Raw genomic sequence first — 13,635 nt, 5'->3', positions numbered from 1 at the left:
TGGTGGGCATGGGATTATCCATCCTGCTATCATGGAATGTATCCAACAGCCACTTGGGCATCTGCTTGGATGGTTGAACTGCTGTCATTTCCTTGTCAACTTGCATCCCCCACAATTGCATCATCCATAGGCTGATCTGTGGGCATAAGAGCTGGCTTAACATCAGTCAAAAAAGGCTGATTTTCTGCTGTTATGGGCTGCAATTCAGCAACCCGATTGACACCTCAGCTCTCGGCAATTGGCTGACTCATATTATACAGGGACAACAGGGAGTTAAACACATCGTAGGGGCATACCTCTTGCTGTTTTTTGCTTGACAGCAAAGGCTAGAACTGATTTCTCAACAAATACATATCTACTGGCTAAAATCCATGGTAGAGTCTGTACCCTCTCCCCCATTACATAGATGGGAGGGCATCCTTTGTGGACATATTAGGAGGTCGAGGATCGACCCTGACACAATACGTCCTACAGATCTTGTCATATGCGGATGATCTAGTGCTGATATCAGGCACATTGGAGGGATTACACATTCATTTGATAGCGTTTCAGACTTTTGGTGAGAGCCAAGACATGAAGGTCAACTTGGCTAGAACCAAGGTTATGATTATTACCATGGATGAGGCTTAGCTCCAGTGTGAGACCTTCACACTTGCAGAGGACCCAGTTGAGATAGTCATACTTCAGGTGATTTTCACATACCCTAAGTGTACTATGAAATTGGCAGCATGGGCATGATTGAGCAGAGTCGAAGATAGAGTGTTTCTAGGCACATGTCCGCATGCTTCTCTGCCTGTAGTTCAGTGAACGGCCCTGTACATAGGGCTTTAGGTGGTAGACTTGTGCTGAGGGCAAATCTTCCCCTTGCACAATTTGGGTGATGGGCTGAAACGCACAAATTTTTAAATGTATTCTTGCCTGTTGAAAGCCGTTAAGGAATTTCAAAGTTGGTTTCCAATTACAGAATCGTTGGGAGTTCAAGGTCTCCTATGACATTGGAAATTAACAGTTTTGAAAATAATTACTTTACCATTAAGAGGAGTTCCCTGGGTTTGTAGCAGTAGTCCTGGTCTTGGTTAGGTATATCAGTCTCAGCAGAAATTCGTGTGGATAATGCTCAGGTAATTTTGTTTTCAATTGCAAAGGGTCTGTGATTTTGAAACGCCAAAATTGTAAAGTTACTGGGTTCGTTAATCTTTGAAGCAGCTTGGAAGTCATAACCCTTACATATGAAGATGTAAGGCAGCTGCTTCTAAGATCTCTAATAGATATTTTTGGAGTGGTCTAATTAGTGCTTCAAACAGGTTTCTCTTCATTGCTCGTGCTTCCAATCAAGAGATCCTGCATGTGTCGTGGTGGGCATGGGATTATCCATCCTGCTATCATGGAATGTATCCAACAGCCACTTGGGCATCTGCTTGGATGGTTGAACTGCTGTCATTTCCTTGTCAACTTGCATCCCCCACAATTGCATCATCCATAGGCTGATCTGTGGGCATAAGAGCTGGCTTAACATCAGTCAAAAAAGGCTGATTTTCTGCTGTTATGGGCTGCAATTCAGCAACCCGATTGACACCTCAGCTCTCGGCAATTGGCTGACTCATATTATACAGGGACAACAGGGAGTTAAACACATCGTAGGGGCATACCTCTTGCTGTTTTTTGCTTGACAGCAAAGGCTAGAACTGATTTCTCAACAAATACATATCTACTGGCTAAAATCCATGGTAGAGTCTGTACCCTCTCCCCCATTACATAGATGGGAGGGCATCCTTTGTGGACATATTAGGAGGTCGAGGATCGACCCTGACACAATACGTCCTACAGATCTTGTCATATGCGGATGATCTAGTGCTGATATCAGGCACATTGGAGGGATTACACATTCATTTGATAGCGTTTCAGACTTTTGGTGAGAGCCAAGACATGAAGGTCAACTTGGCTAGAACCAAGGTTATGATTATTACCATGGATGAGGCTTAGCTCCAGTGTGAGACCTTCACACTTGCAGAGGACCCAGTTGAGATAGTCATACTTCAGGTGATTTTCACATACCCTAAGTGTACTATGAAATTGGCAGCATGGGCATGATTGAGCAGAGTCAAAGATAGAGTGTTTCTAGGCACATGTCCGCACGCTTCTCTGCCTGTAGTTCAGTGAACGGCCCTGTACATAGGGCTTTAGGTGGTAGACTGGCTTAAAAGACTTCAGGTCATGATGCTGCTCTGCATAATATCCAGGGAAAGCGATGCACCCCCATCAACATTATTCTAGCAGAGTTCGCAGACCTTTCTACATAGATGCCTCATTTCAAATCACCTATCTAGATCGAGTCAGACAGTTTGGCTAGATAGCTTGGAGGTCATCATAGACCACCGTGGAAGGCCCTCTCATTATCGTACGCAGTAGTATCTTGATGGTTTTGATGCCTATCAATTGTTTACCTCAATATTAATATGCACTAGATACTCCTTTCTTGCGGCTGACTTGTTGTCATAGCACCAGTAGTGGGATCTATAGCTTACACAAACAGTTTTCGCACCTGTAGCAGATCTTGCCATTGCCCGAGCTCAGGTAGAATGGGATAAGAAAGACAAGTACGCCTATCATCTGATCAAGCAAAATGTGCAAGATGTCATGCTAGGACAGCTCAACACAGCTAAGACATCGAAAGAAGCATGGGATATGTTTGTAGCTCTCTACGAGTCAAAGAACACTTCCAGGATTCTCACACTGAGAAACCAAATCAACTAGATATTTCAATCCCAAAGAGGATTTCAGCTATCAAGTCGACCAAGCAGAACATGATCCTTGGTATATTGGCAGCGGTGCATCATCTCACATGACAAAACATCAGGAATGATTATAGAGATGAAACCATTAGAAGGTCAGAAAAATGTCATCTACACAGCAGACAATACACCGAATTCAGTTCAAGTGACATGTGTTATCCCTATGAATAATTTCACTGGTACGAAAGGATTGGTGAAAGATGTACTCTACGTTCCGAAGCTCAGTAAGAACCTCTTGTCAGTAGGTCAAATGACAAAACACAACTATCGAGTCATCTTCGACGGAGATGAGTACACTATCAGAGATAAATCCAGAAGATGTCAGCTAGTAGCAAAAGGTGTCAAAGAAGGATGATTGTACAAAATGCTAGCTGTATCTGAGAAGCATGCCATGTCAGCTCAACCGCAACAGATGTCACTATCTGCAAAATGGCACAAGAGATATGGTCATGTCAATTTTCAGTACTTGTTAAATCTCAAGAATCAGAATATGGCAATTGGGATATCTAAGCTACAGTTTCTTGGAAAGGTTTGCGAAGCATGCTGATTCAGCAAACAAAAGTGAACTAATTTTGACAGAAGTACCTCTCGTGCACGAGGTATTCTCGATTTGATACATACAGATGTATGGGGTTATGCCCAGACCCGTAGCATCAATGGTTCACTTTACTACTTGACTTTCATCGACGACTACAGTAGATATTGTTGGATCTACTTTCTGAAAGGGAAATCTGAAGTCTTTTTCAGATTTCAAGAATTCAAAGCCATGGTAGACAACCAGACAGGTAGAAAGATCAAAGTCATGAGATCAGATAAAGGAGGTGAATACATTTCTTCAACATTCATGAACTTTTGCAAAAATCACGGCATTCGAAGACAATTCACATGTGCAGATACTCCTCAGCAGAATGCAAGAGCTGAAAGGAAGAATGGTACGTTAGTAGGCAGTGCTAGAGCAATGCTTAGTGAAAAGTATCTTCCGAATCAGTATTGGGCAAAAGCAATAGCCATTGCGAACTACTTGCTTAATCGACTTCCTACCGAACCGATAGAGGGTATGACTCCTTATGAAGCATTTACTAGACATAACCCACACATTGGGCATCTCCGCATATTTGGTTGCATAGCATATGCCCACGTACATGATGATCATCGGAGGAAATTGGATGCGAAGTCACGTAAATGCATCATGGTTGGCTACAGTGAAGAAAACAAAGCATACAAATTGTATGATCCCATTAACTGCAAGGTGATTATCTCCAGAGATGTAATCTTTGATGAGGAATCAGAATGGAAAACCTCAAATACACAAGAGATGGAAGCATCGACTTCATAGTCATCTACAGAAAAGGTGAATAAGGTTTGCTATCTCAAGAAAAGTCTTTATGGCTTAAAGCAAGCACCCAGAAGTTGGTACAGCAGAATCAACAAGTATTTTACTGATCTGGGATACATGAAGTCCAATGCAGATCATACTCTCTACTACAAAGTTTAAGCTGTTCTTCCGTTGGCTAATTCGCAAAGGGATCGACCAGAACCTCCTAATCGCTATGAAGCTTCATGGAACGGAATAGAGAGGTGTCTACGTGATCTTGGAGGACTATGGCTGTGAGTCCGTTAGGGAAGTAGGTCGAAATTCATTACGAGCCAGTCAGCCACGTAGCCAAAGAGCGTAGGCGCGGGATATGCAACGGTTGATAAGCCACGAAAATTTTGGGGCGCTCGACGACGATACGCAATCCAACGGAGACCAGGGAGATGGGGCTTTGTGAAATGTTAATTTACCCCTCTCATGCCTGCGCTCACTGTTCCGTCAGAGTTTCCTCGTCACAATTCACGAACTAGTTCCTTATCTTTAGAAATGAAGGGCAGCGCCAACACCTCGCTCACGGGCTGTTCCGTGACCACGTCCCACCATCGCTAAACGCGTCGAAGGGCCTCCCCGTTCACGAGCTACTATTCCCTGGCCTTATTCAGATTTACTAAGTGAAACGATCCTTTCTTTGCATTTCGTCAAGTCAGCCCGTCGCGTGGAGGTCACGAGCCCAACTCTTTTCCTCCGTTTGGCATCACGCGTAGCAGAGTCGTCCTGCGCTGTAACTTCAGATCGCTATCTGAATTCGTGCTTTCTGCCAGCTCATTCTCTTCCAACGCAACCCCTCATTCAACCTGTAGCTCTGATACCAACTATTAGATACATTCCTACTAACTACAGCAGAATCACGGGAGTAGCACCACGAGTATCCTCCCAGCCAATTCCTGTTAGAGCGTGAGAGCTGACAGAGAGTCGAAATCCAAACTCATACACGTGAAGTACCTTCTCCTTCTCTCACTAACTCCAACAAGCCCCATCTCCCTAGATGGATCTAGATGCCACATGTCATCATCATAGGGCCTTCCTAATGCATCTTTTCACCCCTCTCTTGGGATACTTTAATTTCCTTTGCCCCTAGGCACTTTTCTTGCATTAGGCCCTTAGCCTTAGATCCACCTAGTCTGGTGCTATCAGCCCTCACCTAGGACCTTGACATTAATTCCCTCCCGATCATTTACATGAAGCGCAAACAATTATATTACAAACATAGATCCTTTAAGGGAAATGTCGACTGATTCTTCCGAGGTCATGTTACCTCGGCTAGAGCGTAACATCTTAACTAAGACTTATGGACAGACTTTTGACTCTTGTCAAGCATAGATGAGGACACATGTTTGATATTATCAATACACCTTGGCCTTCTATAGATATTTTTTGAAGATCCTCATGTGATACATAGGCTGTTTTACAGATATTATAGGGTACAACATAGCTCGTTTATGTCAATTATTTCGATGATATTTTGAAGGCTTTGCTGGTGGATTTTCGTTTTCTGACATTGGTTATGGGTTTTCAGTGAAGGGGCCAGAGAGACATGTTATTTATCTTTAAGTACATCTGGTAGACTATGTTGTTGGCCTTGTTGGTGGATTTCTGTTTTTTGACATTGGCTATGGGTTTTCCGTGAAGGGGCCAGAGAGGCATGTTATTTATTTTTTAAGTATATCTGGTAAACTATGTGGACAGATAGGTTTTGTGGAAGCTCACTTTGTCTCTTCAAAGGAGAAGCCACTTGAACAATGCTTTTTTGTCACAGTACGAGGTGCATGGCAAAGTAGCTGACTCGATGCTCGTGAGTGCTGCCTTGATGCTAATCTACATTACAAAGTTTTTTTGGTGGGAATCGGGTTATTGGAATACCATGGATATCGCACATGATCGAGGTAAACCTACGCGCTCTGTTAGGCTTTTAAAAGCTTGCATCCCTTACCTTCTCTTTTGCTAATGTCCAAGAAAGTTGCCACATGCCTTGAGTACTTTCCATTTTTGGTGGCAAATTGGATCTGTCATATGCGGTTTTGTTTTCTAATAGCTGAATAAGGCAGTCCTTAGACAAGATCTTTTGGGCCAGGAGCAAAATACAAAGAGTCTTTTTTTTTTTGGGGGGGGGGGGGTGGGGAGCAAGAGGGTCATATGAACAGTCTTTAGTAAAATGACAATATATATAGCTTGGGAGGGCTGCCCTCGGCTACTCATAGGGTATTAAATTTCTGAGGTGGTAGTACCTAATCGGAGTGATCTTTAGGAGAAGATCATCGTTAGTGTCATGATAGCTCTTATGTGGGATATCCAAGCCTTGAGAAGACACATGAGCTTAGAAAGCGTGATTCTTTTTTTGCCAAAGTTGAAAAAGCATGTTTATGAATATGCCATACGGTGTTTCTCGTGTCAAATGAGTGGCAGAACGGGTGAAGTCACCTAGTCTTTTACAACCATTAGAAATATCGTCAAGTAGATAGGAGAGCATTTCTATGGATTTTATAGTGCCATAGACCCAAGGCGGGTATGATTCCATTCTTATCGTGGTTGACCATCTTACGAAAATGGCTCCTTTCATTGCGACTAGAGAGTCAATATATGCCTTGCAATTAGCAAAGTTGTTTTTAAGTAACATTTTGTGTGCATGGTGTAGCGGAATCCATAATATAAGACAAGGATATCAGATCTATAAGTCTTGTGTTTGATGCACTTAGAACTAAAATTCAGAATGAGTAGTGGAGACCATCTTGAAATGGATGGTCAGATGAAAGAGGGAGCTGAACTCTTGAAGATATGGTGAAAGCATATGTTTCATTAAGGCAAAGTTCTTGGAGCCGATGGTTGCCGTTGTTGGAATTTGCCTATAATGATAGGAAGACCTTCCCAAAATGGCTTCCAAACTGAAAATAGGTAAGTTTGAAGGAGAGGGGTTCCACACTTGGCATTTCAAATTTAAGCCAAGCTAATCCGAATATAGTTGGAATTAAATTATGGATTTAGGCAAGCTAATCCGAATATAGTTGGAATTCCACAAAAAGTACTAAGTGTTGCGGATTATCTAAATATTCCTTAGAACAACAAAAATATGAATTCGTACGATTGGATATATTCTAGTCTTACAAAGGTATATATAGATGTAGAGTGTCTTGGAACCTGCCAAGTCAAACATCCCCCTAGCCATGGACATGGCTAAGACTTAAGCAGATGAGAATAGGACATCTAGAGAATTTGAAGGAGTGAGTTTTTCTCAAGATCCCTTCACGTGCTAACTTTTAAGTCCTTAGCTACATGACAATGCGTTAATCTATCACTTTGATATTGTGTGCTATTATCAATTCTAAAGAGAATAAGCATAGGTTAGATCTTACCTACGGTTGCAAGGTGCATCTAATATTTCAAGTGTCTTTGTTAAAATGAATTTTGCAACTAATTGATCATGCAATTGTTATGTTATAGGAACTAGAGGAAAATTCAGCACACATGCTAGTAAGAATTATTTGAGGACATGGCCATTATGTTATCGTCCCATCTTTCTTCCCAATATTCCGCATTTTATTCATGCTTGATAAATAGTGGAAGAATGAATACACTTGGGAAGAATTGGTACCTATGGTGCTCGATCAGGCGGAGTGCTTTGAGAGTCCTTCCGAGGTTGGTGGCTCGGAGGCCTTGACAGCTTCGTAGAATAAGGGAAGGAACCAAGGTAAGAAGACAGATGCAAAAAAAATAGCACTCAAGGCGAAGCGTACCTGCAATCACTATAGTCGGAGAGGTAACTACTGACGGCAGTGTCCTTAGAGAAAAAGTGAAAGGCTTGTTGAGTGGACAGAGAAGACCGATGAAGATTTTGCAGCTGTCACCACGATTGTTCCTGCCTTTTAGCAGCACTTGGTAGGATGTGCTGCCGAGAGGCATTCTGGTTCCCCTCGGAGGATTGCTTGCTTGTGTGTGGCAACGGTACTTGCTGACCAGTGTAGTGGCATAGGAGTCTTGATCGAGGCAAGTCTTCATGTAGGACCTTGTGCCACAAGAGTGTTTTCCCATTGGCCCTATGCATACCATTTTGTATTTGTTTGGACGTTATGACATGGCAGACCTAGAGGGTGCACTCAACAAACTGAAGGAGACGTGGCCAATCTGCAAAACCACCAGCATCCACGAGCTGTCGTGATCAAGGAGGGGAAACCAGGGAGCCTGCGAAATTTTGATCCTAGTAAGCTTGAATGCGTCGTCGTTTCTGGAGCATAGGGATTGGATTAATTGTAATCTTGTATGTTAGCTCAGCGAAACCATAGCCATGCAGGAGAGAAGATCTTGCAGCCATGGCAGTATCAGTTGGATTGTGATATCAGTAAAGGGCCAGACAATAGGAGTTTTGAAACCGGCCTTCAATAACTAACTTGCACACAGCCTAGAACTGTCACTAGTAAGCACACTTGGCCACACAGTTCCCCAAAGTTGTCACTAGTGCCCAAAGAAAAACTATCTGCTCAAAGCAGAAAAAAAAAGCATACATAAGCTTTCTCCAATTTCCAGGACTCTCATTACCAATAGTCTCTCACCCTATTGACAACATACATCCTGAGACATCATTCCATAAGAGAATTGACTTCGTAACACAGCCAACAATAAGACAGTCATACAATTACCATCCCTTTGGCGTCAAAGGCATTACACAGCCAGTTAGGCATCCATAAACAATGCGTGTTCTTTGTTGAGAGTGGCCCCAACCAAACATGGCAAATAGGCATCCATTTCAGCTCCACAACATGGTCACACAATCCGCCTTAGCTTCCTTGAGAGCCCCCTTAGCCATTCACCTCTTTAATTAAGTCAACACGAGCAACTAAATTGCAAATTACACATAGGCTGAAATCACCTGCTCCACGGGTAATTCACAACCCATAAGGCCTCCCAGCCCAAAACATAACCTTTGCAATCCTCTGCTCTGCACCATCATGGAAAAAGACATCCAAAGGCTATCCCGAGTACTTACATATGCCTCAGAACTGTTACCGGCAAGTCTTTCTGGATCACACAGTTCCTCTATCTCCCAAGTACCCCCTCGAGAGTCTGATGCATTCAAGACAATGGATAATTGCATTCTTGACCAGCCAATTCCAAGGCAATAGACTCAGCTCATACACGAGCTTATGCACAAGCATAAGGGCAAGGAAAAACACAGGCCCCTTGTGGCCAGCTACGTGCACACGCCAGCAGAAGCTGTCAGATGACACCTAAGACCAGTCCTTGTCGTCAACCTGTGAGCATACGTGTTAAGCTCAAGCTCCAACGTAGTGGCCTTGATCAGCCCACGAGCTCACGTGCTCAGCTCGAGCCCCAAAACACCGACCAGCAGCAGCCCATGAGCAGTTCATACATAGTCCGTACAGTGGTCTTCCGTACACAAGCTGCTCCACACACTTGCCATACACACATTACCCCTAGATCTTCCCTGGAGCTGCCATGGAGGCACAATATTTCTTGCCCTGATTCGGGCTGTGTGTAGAGGGCATGGGACTGTTCACACCCATCCCTGGGTCTACCAGAGAGGCACCGTGTAGGCGCCATGTTTGGCGGGGGGCCAACCAGGTCGGTGACCCGCTACTGGTCAGGTTAGACCCGACCGTGGGTTGGCCGAGCCTAGCTGGCTGGTTGGCTGGTAGGGGAAACCCTATATAGGGCTCCTCCCCCCTTTGTTGTATCATCTCATCCTTGGAGGTTTTGCTCAGCAGGGGAGGGCTTTTTCCTGATTTCTGTTGCAGTCTCTCTGTGTCCATTTCGCAATTCTTGTGGTTGTGGTTTTTGTTCTCCTTTTGGTGTTCATTTTCTGCTGCATTCTCACATGAATCACTCTTTTGCATCTTGACATTGTCAAGCTGTCTTTTCAAATAAGAGACCTGACCTCATTCCTTCCCTGATACATATTGTCCAAGGTATCTCAAGCTTGCTCAGAAGTTTAGGAGGAACAGATATTAGGTACGATGAACCTCTTAACATACAAGGCAATGAGTGACAAAGCGTGGGGATCTCTGGCACCCCATCTCCTCTGATCTTGAGTAGGGCAGTAGATGCAACTAGTGCAGCTGGCCTCACCTGAGATTGTTGTCAGTCACAAGGATTACCTCCTTGCTGAAGTGTGCAAGGAGCAATGAATACATCTCTTGAACGAGCTTCTTTACTTGTTACAAAACCCCCATAGACCCATAGTCCAGAGGGAATAATGGGTGTCATCCAATTTATCCTCCTAGGCCAGAACTCCAAAAACATCTTCCGGATTTTGAGCCGCCTTCAAAGATGAATGCACAACTAGTCCCAAAAATTCTTGTGGTGTGAATTATACTGCATCAACAGAAGAACATGGTTCCACAAGCCATTTTTGATTTTGAGCCACCTTCAAAGATGAATGCACAAATAGTCCCAAAAATTCACGTGGTGTGAATTATACTGCATCAACAGAAGAACATTGTTCCACAAGCCAATGCTTGGATATGCAAATGCAGCTTTGAACTGAAAAAGTGGACTGTTTGAGCAGGCAAAGAACTTTGTTGTGCTTCTTCGAACTGGACAACAAAAATACGAGAAAATTCTGATCCAAATGAAGCTTAAAGACTTAACATCTTCAGAACAGCACCAGTGCAGAATCAAATCAGCCCTTAAAGTGCACTGTGTGCAGAAGATTTCTGGAACAAAAGAAGCTCCAAAGGCATCCAGGTGACACAGGGCCTCAACAAGAGTGCAACCTGCTTCAAAATGTACATGCAACAGGCTGCAGCTGTTCTGAACAGCTCCAAATGTCTGCACACACCCCGAAACCTGCAAAAAACTGCAAAATGCCCTCCAACAGCAGAAAGGCATTTGAAAATGCCTTCAGATGCAATGTTTGTCAGATGCGATTGTACAGACAGTAGGCACAATTGTATGGACAGTTGCACAGCTGGTGTCTTGGGCAAGGGTGACTTGAGTACGTGTGGGCCTGACTAGGATCCCATCTGGATTTGCGGTGTCTTTAAAACATATCTGTAATCTGCTGCTGCTGAGCTTATCTTTGTAGGATGTACCCGTGGGTGGCATGAGGTAGCCTCACAACAGGATGCTGATAGTCAATAGTGTCTTGCTTCCATGGAATCCCTTGCCTTGTGAATGGGTATGATGGTGTTTGCTGTTTAAGAGTTCGGCAGGCTTGTTCAAAAAGCTTCATTGAACAGCTTGGCTAGAATTGGAGGAAGTAACTCCCACATGTGGGTCAGAAGTGTTGCTTGGAGGTCCTCCCAATCTTTGGATTTACCATTCTGGAGCTTCTTGATGGCTTCTTTAAGACGGGCTATGGTGAAGAGCAAGAGTGTGGTGGGGCAAGGGATGCTCTCTAGGTCGGGCATGTGTTGGTTAGGATCATTGTAGAGTGTATCCATGTAAGCTTTCCAGAGGCTAGGGTCCTTGATAGGACATGGTGATCTCGTCTCCAATAGGTTCATCCGAAATGCTTTGGAATTACTACTGTAAAGTACACTTCAGAGCTCTTGTTCATGGCGAGCAAGAAAGTCTTGTTTCTTCTTCCCCATTAAAATGTTGATATTCTTTCCCAGTCTGATTATGAGCGGGGTGTCCTTGGTCTGTCTGAAATCACCAATGTTGCCTAAGCACTTTGCACTCGTCATCATACCAACTATTTTGAGGTACGAACCCTTCAGGTGACTTTTGATGTGTTAAATTGTGTATGGCTAGGGGCACAGAGAGAGAGAGAGAGAGAGAGAGAGAGAGAGAGAGAGAGTAAACTATTTGTGCATGGAGGCTTTTCATATACAGTCATAAATAAATGAATATAGATTGAATGTCATCTCAATGATGTAGATTCACTTGTAATGTGTCCTAGAAGGCGTAAAGTCATTGTGAAAACATTCAGTTCTACAATTATTTTTTCTCATCACAAGCATGCTGGATTTTGCAGCTGGATTTTACATTTGTTGGGGCTGTTTAGTGTGGGTTCCTTCAGTCTATACATCTCCTGCAATGTACCTTGCGAACCATCCTATCACTCTAGGCTTTAAGGTACGGAGTAAAATGCATTGGTAAGCATTTGGTTTGATTTTTGGTTTTGCTTATTAGACTTTACAATGACGGTTTTGGTGTGGGTAGGAAATGGTTGCATCTTCCATGTTGCCTTCAGTTACCAGCCTTAATGCTCTAATGAGGAGATTTTTATTTTGACTCTAGTAAGCAATGTTGCAAAATATTACTTAGAGGACTTAAGTTAAAAGAAGACAGTTGGGGAGAAGGAGAGGGGAAAGGAATGATGGTGGCAGGGAGGAGAGGAGAGGGAGAAAGGGCTTATAATTGTCTCAAATGAGTCGGGTCTACATGGCAAGTCCTTAGTCACTAAGAAATTTCTTCATTTTTAAAAAACTGTTGAGAAAATGCAAATTCAGAAATTGATGGGATGCTTAAATGAAAAAGGTGCTGGCTGTCCTGCAACGTGTCTCTCAGGGTCTCAGCTCACTACCTCAGAAGTGGGCTGCAACAGAGGGGTTATAACCAACGGATACCTTGACTCGTGAGGATATAAAAAATACTTGTAGGCCAAGCCTTGCCACACCTTTCAGCCGTCTTTTAAGAGTCCTCTGTACCATGCCCCTAGATGGCACACAAAGTATAGATGATATCATGCTCAAATATTGATGAGGGTGGCTGCAGGTTGATTTTGGTACCCATTACAAGCCTGCATTAGACCACCCTGATGTTCCAGGTTGTGATGGTGGAATCGTCTCCTAGTGCTATTCTTCAGCAAAGGCCCTCGGTTCCATCGAGTCAAAGGGGAGGCCTCAAGGATGGTGCGATTGAGGTAGTGGGTAGGCCTCAAGGAGGTCTTGACTAGTAACTGTTGGGATATCTCAAGGTGTATGCCTCAGGCACACCTTATGTTTCTATGTGTGAGTGCTAGAGGCACAGTTAGGTGCCCACAAGCACAGTTAGGTGGTGGAAAAGCCACATAGGATGATTGAGTGAATCTAGGAGCAGATTGAGGAGATGATTGTGGAGCTTTGAGGTCATCAGTGATGTCAGTGACCTTGTATGAGGTGCCTACTTAAGGACCTCTTTCTTCTTCATTCTATAAGCAAGTATTCTGATTTTGTGTCAACTCTACTCTTTCCTTTCAGTGTTCCAACATGGTATCAGAGCCATTTGATCCCCCTTGAGCCCATTTCTAATGAATCTGGAATTTGGGCGTTTCTAACAGCTCTGCAAAGCACATTGGATCGCCAACAGCAAGAGATACATGCACTCTCTTTGAAGTGCCAACACTTACAGTACAGAAATAAAGATTTGGAGCAAAAGGTGGCCATGCAAGAGAGCTCCATAAACAGTTTGGAGGAAAAAAATATCAGTCAAGAGGAAAAATTATGTGAGCTGGAACAGACTTTGGAAAAGATGAAAGAAAATACGGCACCACAGCCTCAAATAGAATGCAAGCCACAGACAAACACCTCAGTG

General features: G+C 43.6%; 1 protein-coding gene across 1 annotated transcript in view; it reads left to right on the top strand.

The window, feature by feature from the left end:
* Positions 1-13,635, top strand: part of DWF5 (Ergosterol biosynthesis ERG4/ERG24 family) — a 52,300-nt gene that overhangs the window by 4,543 nt on the left and 34,122 nt on the right. Inside the window, exons 8-9 of the mRNA XM_087393318.1 lie at positions 5,924-6,050; positions 12,095-12,195. Of these exons, the coding sequence (XP_087249444.1) occupies positions 5,924-6,050; positions 12,095-12,195 (228 nt within the window). The remainder of the gene's footprint in view (positions 1-5,923; positions 6,051-12,094; positions 12,196-13,635) is intronic.

Source organism: Dipteris shenzhenensis, chromosome 22 (assembly GCF_047967505.1).
Source record: "Dipteris shenzhenensis isolate YYH24624 ecotype China chromosome 22, Dip_SZ_1.0, whole genome shotgun sequence".
NCBI classification, from domain to species: domain Eukaryota; kingdom Viridiplantae; phylum Streptophyta; class Polypodiopsida; order Gleicheniales; family Dipteridaceae; genus Dipteris; species Dipteris shenzhenensis.
The sequence above is the reverse complement of the archived record's forward strand: the minus strand, read 5'-3'. Positions and strand labels throughout refer to the sequence as shown.